Source organism: Helianthus annuus, chromosome 5 (genome assembly GCF_002127325.2).
Source record: "Helianthus annuus cultivar XRQ/B chromosome 5, HanXRQr2.0-SUNRISE, whole genome shotgun sequence".
In the NCBI taxonomy this organism is placed as follows: Eukaryota; Viridiplantae; Streptophyta; class Magnoliopsida; order Asterales; family Asteraceae; genus Helianthus; species Helianthus annuus.
This window is the reverse complement of record NC_035437.2, coordinates 177,851,482-177,859,584: the sequence shown is the minus strand read 5'-3', so window position 1 is coordinate 177,859,584 and position 8,103 is coordinate 177,851,482. Positions and strand designations below refer to the sequence as shown.

The 8,103-nt window shown below is 34.2% G+C and overlaps 1 protein-coding gene and 1 long non-coding RNA gene across 2 annotated transcripts; both read left to right on the top strand.

Annotated features, from left to right (window-relative positions):
* The first annotated feature begins 3,099 nt into the window (after positions 1–3,099).
* Positions 3,100–6,419, top strand: LOC110942444. Its single transcript, XR_002594845.2, has 8 exons — positions 3,100–3,311; positions 3,394–3,490; positions 3,782–3,857; positions 4,107–4,833; positions 4,938–5,031; positions 5,419–5,490; positions 5,630–5,695; positions 5,802–6,419. It is a non-coding gene; the product is annotated as an uncharacterized LOC110942444 (long non-coding RNA).
* Positions 6,420–6,770: 351 nt separating this feature from the next.
* LOC110942443 lies at positions 6,771–7,844 on the top strand. Its single transcript, XM_022184223.2, has 2 exons — positions 6,771–7,160; positions 7,263–7,844. Exons 1-2 carry the CDS (start codon positions 7,131–7,133, stop codon positions 7,569–7,571), a joined length of 339 nt encoding a protein of 112 aa, XP_022039915.1. The 5' UTR covers positions 6,771–7,130; the 3' UTR covers positions 7,572–7,844.
* The last annotated feature ends 259 nt before the right edge of the window (positions 7,845–8,103 follow it).

Here is an 8,103-nt window from a genome sequence, read left to right as displayed (position 1 = left end):
TGTAAGGATAATAACAATCTATACTTTCTATAAAAGGAGAAATCCCAATGACATAAGAAAAGTTGATGTGTCAGCTAGAGAGAGCATGTCCAACAAGGCTTTTCTTATGTCATCAACAATGAGGTGGAAGCCAAAGAGAGAGCATGGTGACATCATAAATTCAAACCACTGCCCCACTTTAAAATTCAAAGGTGGCCCACATTCACCTTTTCAAAGGTCTGCCCACATATATAAAAGGGCAAACCACCGATGTTCATACAAAAGGGCAAACCACTGATGTTCATCCAAACCACTGGCCATATTCAAAATCTTGGCTTCAGATTCAAAATTTAAATATGGCTCCAGATTCAAAATTTAAACAACTGAGGTATAAAAAGCTCAACTCTCTCTCTCTCTCTCTCTAACACTATGTTCCCGAGTTATTTAACAGGGGGAGGTGAGGGGAGGGGAGGGGAAGGAAAATTCTCTCCTAATCTCTCCAATTTGGGAGGATGAATATATGGTTATATTTGGTCATATTTTCTTCCCTTTTCCCTCCCCTCCCCCTGTTAAATGAAATTCAGGAACATGGTTTTTCATATTTTCATCTCTTTTCCCTCCCCTCCCCCTGTTAAATGAGTCTCCGGAACAGAGTGTAAAATCCATAACAACAGAATTCGTCTCTCTCTCTATCTTCTTTAATCTACATTTCACAAACCCTAACCCAATCCTAATTTCCTCTTCCCAATTATATATTCTTATGTTCCCATTAAAGTCAATGGGTACAACATGCAATCTCAACCGTTGGATGAAGTTGAAATTAAATCCTGACTCTTATAATTCATGAAAAGCTTCTAGAAGGGGAGGTTACATGGGGGTTTCTAGATTCCCTTTTGACCTGATCGCATAAAGTGGACGGTTAATTTTCAAATTCCTTTTACCCGTCCAAAGGCCAACTACTGGTAGTTTTATCTTCTCCCAGCAGATACTTAGGCTCCTGAATTTTCTACAGTTCTCACGATACTAAATAGATTTATACCTGCATTAGAAAAACTGGTATCAGTTAATAGCTAATAAATAAAAAATAAACATTTATATTCTCATTGTAGTACCTATAAAAATTTAGAATTAAAAGTCCATCAGTTCCAAAGATAAACAATAGCAAAGAAAAAAAAAACTTATTACATAACCGTCTACTAAACATGTTTCAGGTTAGTGGGGAGATAAGTTGTGGTGGTTTTGGGCGGTTTCCATAGTATTTATACATGTTGCTGGCTCCACTTTTTAGTTGTTAAGTCATGATCAAAGCAGAAGATGAACACGCAAATGTATCTATTTATTAATACCAACACAAAAGGTAAACTTAGTATCTTATTCAATGTATATTTCTTCTTAGTTTTCGTAAGTAAATATCACTAATTTGTTTTGTTCAATTTCCAGAATGAATGTGACATGATAACCTGAGGAGGTAAATGGTTTTATGCATTATGTTTTCGAAAAAAAAAGTATTTTTATTTTACACTCTAAAATTTGTAATGCAAATTTGTATCTAATTTTGTGAATTCTCTTTTCACGTGGTGCACTGACGAACGTGCATATGAATAAACTCCCAAAGGTATGGTTTAACGATCATTTTTTGTAATCATATAACTCGATAAACAATGCTAAACATTTGAAACATTTATTTGGTTATGTCGCACAGAAGCATTAACCCAAAGCAACCCGAACTTGAATTTGTCAAAAAAGGCTGACTTAATTGCAGCCTGCCAATGTAACTTTGCAGACTGTCGGCAAACAAAACTCACAGCCAATTAAGGTATTTGTCATTTGTCTTAAATAAACGGATCTTATTTAGTTTTTAGTTTTATATTATCAAGTTGATGTTTAATTTATCTTTTCTTGATTTCCGTTTCAGATGGAGAAGTTGATGGATACGAAAGTTGATAATAAAGGTAAACATGAAAGACTTTGTTGTCAACATATTAAACGTATTGTGACTATGGATTTTTAAGAATTTCAATAGCAATAATATACCATCTAAAAAATCACTTATTAATTAAAACAAACTTTATGATGTGTTAAAAAACAAAACGGTTTTGGCGATGATAAATTTACAAACTCTTAATTTATGTTTTAATGACGAAAAATATAGAAACTTTGTGTACAACTGAATATGTTTTCACACAACCTATAGATATATATACTAAAAATACATTTATCATTTTAATAAGTATAACTAAAAAAATTAAAAACTAAGAATCTGTTTATGTATTAATAAAATCTTATTAATTAACATAGTTACTACTATATATTGACAACTTGCTCAACCCAACAAACTACCCCACGAATTGAAGATGTAGGATAGTGGGAATTGAAGTAGTTTTTTTTTTATTTATCCATCTTAAACATGTGTTTTTCGTATTTGTTATCTAAAGAAGTCAGTTACCAAGCCGACGCATCATGGAGGAGGTGTGGGTGGTATAAGTTGAAGAAGTTACTACCTTTTCTACCTACCTAATTACTATTATGTTATTACATTCTTAAAATCTCGTAAACAATTTAATTCTTTAATATATCATAAATTCCCATCACCTTGGTTTATGCGTATGTTGCAGATGAATCTCATGAGAGACTAAGAACTAGGAGATCACGTCGGAAGCAAATACTCTACTTCGTAGATAATATATTTGTTGCACGAAATTTAACACATTATTGTAGATGAATCTCATGAGAGACTAAGGCCTAGGAGATCACGTCGGAAGCCAATACATTACTTCATAAAGAACAAGTTTGTTGCATGAAACTTTAACATTTTATGTCTTATATTTAGCTAACATGATTGTTACTTGACATTGTGCGATCACCTACCTATCTATGATCTTATGTTTTGGGAGTCAATGGCTAATTTAAAAACTTGATATAATTTGATTCATTGGAATTGCTAACAACCTTTGCTATGTTTTTAGGCATAATATATATCTACATATGAGTCTTTTGATTAGAAATCTCACGCTTTATTTTTGGTTTTATACAAATAATGTTTGTTTAGAATACCTATACTAAAATTCTTGCTTCATTATACCATTAAAATGCCTGTCCACCGGACGGGTATAGAACTAGTTGAAATAGATGCATATAGATATTTCGGAATGAACTGAAACATCTGACACTCGATTAAAGCATTTGCAATTTAGATCATCACCTGTGATTCATCAAGATCAGTAGAATCCAACTATTCCGGCCGCCGGAAGTACGCCGTATAAAATCGAATAATATCCCGCGACAAGGGGTTCACTATGGGCTCATCGGAATTAACTCTTATAAATTCACAGGTCTCCACTCTTAAACCTAAATCACTCACTCGAGCAAATTTATAAAAATCAAGCAATTTAATAACCCTATTTTTTGTTTCAGTGAAGAATAGCGAAGATGGAATCACCGGCGGGCACCAGAACAATACGCCTATCAGCCTTCTCCGAACCCAATTCCGACACCGATTTCGATCGTACAGGTACACAATTCTGATTTTGATTTGTTGTTTTATACCGTATATTGATCAGGCTTTAAAGTTTGTTGAAGCCATTGAACCACCTAATCTTGAGAAAAATCAATGACATTCAGATACATAGGCTTTAAAGAGACATGAGAGTTTGTCAAAGATTAGTTTCACAGATCGAACAAATAAAAAAAATACACTCTGATGAGACAAATTTACATTGCTGATTAATCAAAATTTATATGGCAAAAATAACTGTTGTTGTTATTATGATAGTTGACTCTGTGGTTTGATTCACCATTTCAGTTGGTGGATGCTTCAACTTTAAAGAAAGAAGTCGCCGAAGGTGTTGACTTGATGGTTGTGAGGGAACTTACAGGAGGTGAGTCTACAATATAGAAGGTCAACTTCAACTAACACAGTGGTAGTTGAAGAGCACATGAACATATAATCTACTTTAAGGTTTTTTATATAAGTGCGTCTAAATGTGCTTTTTCCCAATCTCTCTTCACCACTAATCGGCATCGTTTGTGTCAAGAGGACATTTAGTAACTGCAGCTGTTCTTTTTTGGTATCTGTTTATTTATTTTATTTAGTAACTGCAGCTGTTCTTTGAATGTATGATATACAGGCTGCTGGATAAGGATAAATCAGCAGCAGCGGCAGTTGCTTCTTCTTCTTCGTCGCATGAACTTGCTCAGCCTCAAAGAACGAATCAACGAAATAGTTCATCCGCGCATATTCATAATTCCCCATCCGCTGCATTGTAAATCTGTGATTGTTTGAAACATTTGAGAAGTCCATTCACTGTGAATTAAGTTCATTCACTGTTAATTAAGTTCAGTCTGTGCAAATCTGTTCATCCGCTACTAAACAGGTTCATCCACTGTTGAACAGGTTCATTCGCTGCTAAACAGGTCCTATCAGTTATAATTTTGCGATTGTGATTTCTGATTTAGTTTGAAATTGTTAAGTATGTCCTATCAGTTATAATTTTACAAGTTTTTTTTTCTGAATCAAAGAGCCTATGAAAATGCCTTTCCATGTTCAAATTGTGATTTGAAAATACCTAAATACATTAGTTAATGGTGATGGATAAGAAATCAGTTGATTTTAAGCCTTAATGCAGTTTAGAATGTGGTTGTATATACTCCAGTGGAGATTTTTGATCTACATTTAATGGATTTTGATTTTCTAGACTCTTTGAATGTATGATATACAGGCTGGTGGATAAGGATAAATCAGCAGCGGCGGTAGTTGCTTCTTCTTCTTCGTCACATGAACTTGCTCAACGTCAAAGAACGAATCAACAAAATAGGGCTCGAGGCGAAAGTGAACTTTCCTCTCCAATTTAAGAGGTACACAGAGTTTGAAAACTTTTTATACCTTTATGTTTTAGTTATATATTCAATACATCATTATTTGATGCAAATTTATATTGTTGGGTTGAAACACTTATTAGATGAAACACTGAAGTAAGATGAAACACTGATTCAGAGAAGCGAAAGGAATCAGTGTGTTCTGTTCACATGCCAGCTTCATCCACTACGCATCAGGTTAAATTGTGTTCTGTTCACATACCAGCTTCAGTTTGTTTGACATACATCCATTAGTTATAATCTCGTAAAGGAAAGACTAGAAAAGCGTGATCACAACTTGTAACGTAATTTGGCCTGGTGAAACGCTTAAAAAGCCCTGTGGATGGGTCTTTCCACATAATGGAAATCAGTTGAAAATTGGTGTTCCAAAACATGTTAATTTTAAGGAGTTTGTGGACCAAGTTAAGGGAACTGATATGTATGAAGGGTACATATTTGTACATCTTATAGTAATACTAACCGTTTTTATGATTTTTCATCATTTGGATTTGATTTTTCATCATTTGTATTTGATTCAGTTAATTACTAACCGTTTTTATGATTTTTTAACTATATTTATTGTAGAGGTATTGACTATGCCGTTTCCAACAATGATATCCCAGGCAGAGCTCCGGATTTACCCAATTTATTAAGCAGGTTACTTCTTTCTTCCTATAGTAATACTAAAATATTCTTTTAATAATTCCGTATACAATTACAGCCGGAACCTGGTATCTTATCAGTATCAAATGTTGTCGTATTTGTACATCTTGCTGTTACATATAATTAAATTCAGGTATGCCAGAGGAAAAATGATCTCACATCACAAGCAGCTGTTATGGTACTAATGATCTATGTAAAGGTATGCGCTTTCCATAGTATTAATAGCGAATAGCGGATGATAATGACAAGCTACCTATACGCTACGTAGCTATAGCGATGTAATAGCGAATAGTTTGTTTTTTCAGCTTGCTATTCTCGCTTCTTATTCTGGAGATGAGCTGTTGGCTGTTTACCGTTATTTTCAGAGTTTAGCAGTTGACACCCCTGGTATTACTGCAAGATAAAATTTGATCATTGCATTTGAGAAGGTATCTACTGACTACTGTTAAGTTTTTCAAATATTAAGGATTCTATAGAATAGGAAGTTTCAAATATTAAGGAATTCGGATTTAGTTTTGTTCTTTTTAAAATGTTTTGAAAAGATAATTTATCTTTAAAATTTGGCAGAATTGTCAGATAAAGTATAATTTGATTTAAACCCATTTCAAAGTAGATGGGCCGAATTTCTATCTTTCTTTCACGAGTCACAATATCTCAGGTTGGGTTTGGGTTGACCTGCAGATATATTTTTTCTCTTTTTTATATAATAGCCGAACAATTAAACACGATTAGAAACTATATTTAACAAATTACCCTTCTATCAACTTAGCATTCTTAGAATATTAGTCATTTTGGATGGATTTAGCAACCTCACTTATATTAGGAAACCTCTGTTTTTTAACCACTGTTTTTAAAACCTCTGCTCGGGTAAAAATTCATCCACTGCTGAAATGTATCCTCTGTTCTCATAACCTATGTTTATCCTAACCACTGTAGAGTGGTTAGGATAAACATAGGTTATGAGAACAGAGGATACATTTCAGCAGTGGATGAATTTTTACCCGAGCAGAGGTTTTAAAAACAGTGGTTAAAAACAGAGGTTCCTGTTAACTGAAACCACTTTTGGGTTAAAACAGTGTTTGAAACCGCTGTTGGGTTAAAACAGTGTTTGAAACCACTATTTAACCCAAAAGTGGTTTCAAAACACTGTTTTAACCCAACAGTGGTTTCAAACATTGTTTTAATCCAAAAGTGGTTTCAAACACTGTTTTAACCCAAAACAGTGGGTTAAAACAATGTTTGAAACCACTTTTGGGTTAAAACAGTATTTGAAACCGCTGTTGGGTTAAAACAGTGTTTGAAACCACTGTTTTAACCCAAAAGTGGTTTCAAAACACTGTTTTAACAACAGTGTTTAACCCAATAGTGGTTTCAAACATTGTTTTAATACAATAATAGTTTCACAACACTGTTTTAACCCAAAACAGTGGATTGGTATAGTTTTTCTTTTTGTTTAATAGGGTAGCATCTCAAAGGAAAGGGAACAACTCGGAATCTTATACAAAAAGATCGTGTGCTTGGTGCTGATTTTTCTTTTAGATGAAACGCTACTTGATGTTGTGGTACTTGTACTTTGGCTGAAAAGGTAAATTGTTAATTATTTTACTATTTTGGAGAAGCAACAGAATAAGTGTATGGAGAAGCAGTCTAGGCTTTCTGAAAAGGTAAATTGTTAATTATTTTACTGTTTTGGATTTGATGCTGTGGATACTTGTACTTTGGCTGCTGTATGCTCATTACTGGATCGGATCTCAATGGTTATGCAGTACTGCCCTGTGTGGGATTGCTCGGATTCTGGTTATGAAAATCTACTCCAGTGTATTAAGGTGTATGCCAACAGCTGGGTTCATCTTCTTCTATGGAAGCAGGGTAGCTATAAAGACCATTATGCCCTTCACTGGTTGAGTAACTGGTCTGTGTTCGCTTACAATTGTAAAGTCAGGGAAGCTGGTTTTCTGTCGCATATGCACACTGCTGGTATTTGTATCAAGCATCATGGGGTGTTTTTGCAGGATTTGAAGTGCTCGAACTTGGATATTGGCAAGCTGGTGCTTAAGTGCTATAATGGGCAATGAATACATGCGCTGAAGACTCCTCTCGAACAAATATGGCTGCTGTTGTTAGCTGGATATATTGAGATGATCAGGTCATTATTTCAAGGCCTTATATTGGATTTGTATGCCAGGGTTATATCAAGCATCATCTGTGATTGTTTCTGTGAAGCTGATTAGTATGTACATGCTGATAAGCTTTTTGTACAATGATATAAATGATTAATTCTCTAATATGAGTAATGACAATTATTTTTGTACTTAATTATGTACTTAGTCTGTATAATGTCGATTGTTTTGTTGAATGAAGTTTTCTTTTGGATAACAAAGGTAGCTGCATTAAAGTGAAAATAAGGTACCAGAAAAAGTTAAGTAGAATTGTTTTCATAAATTAGGAATAGGAGACTTATATTTGCAGCAAAATTTGTACAAGAACACCAAGATCTATAAAAGGTAGAATTACAACAGCTGGAAGTCTCCTACGGTGTTAGTGTCATCTCGGTTGCCGGACCATGAAGGGATGAACAACTCCTCAATTCGTTTGAAGGTTCTTACG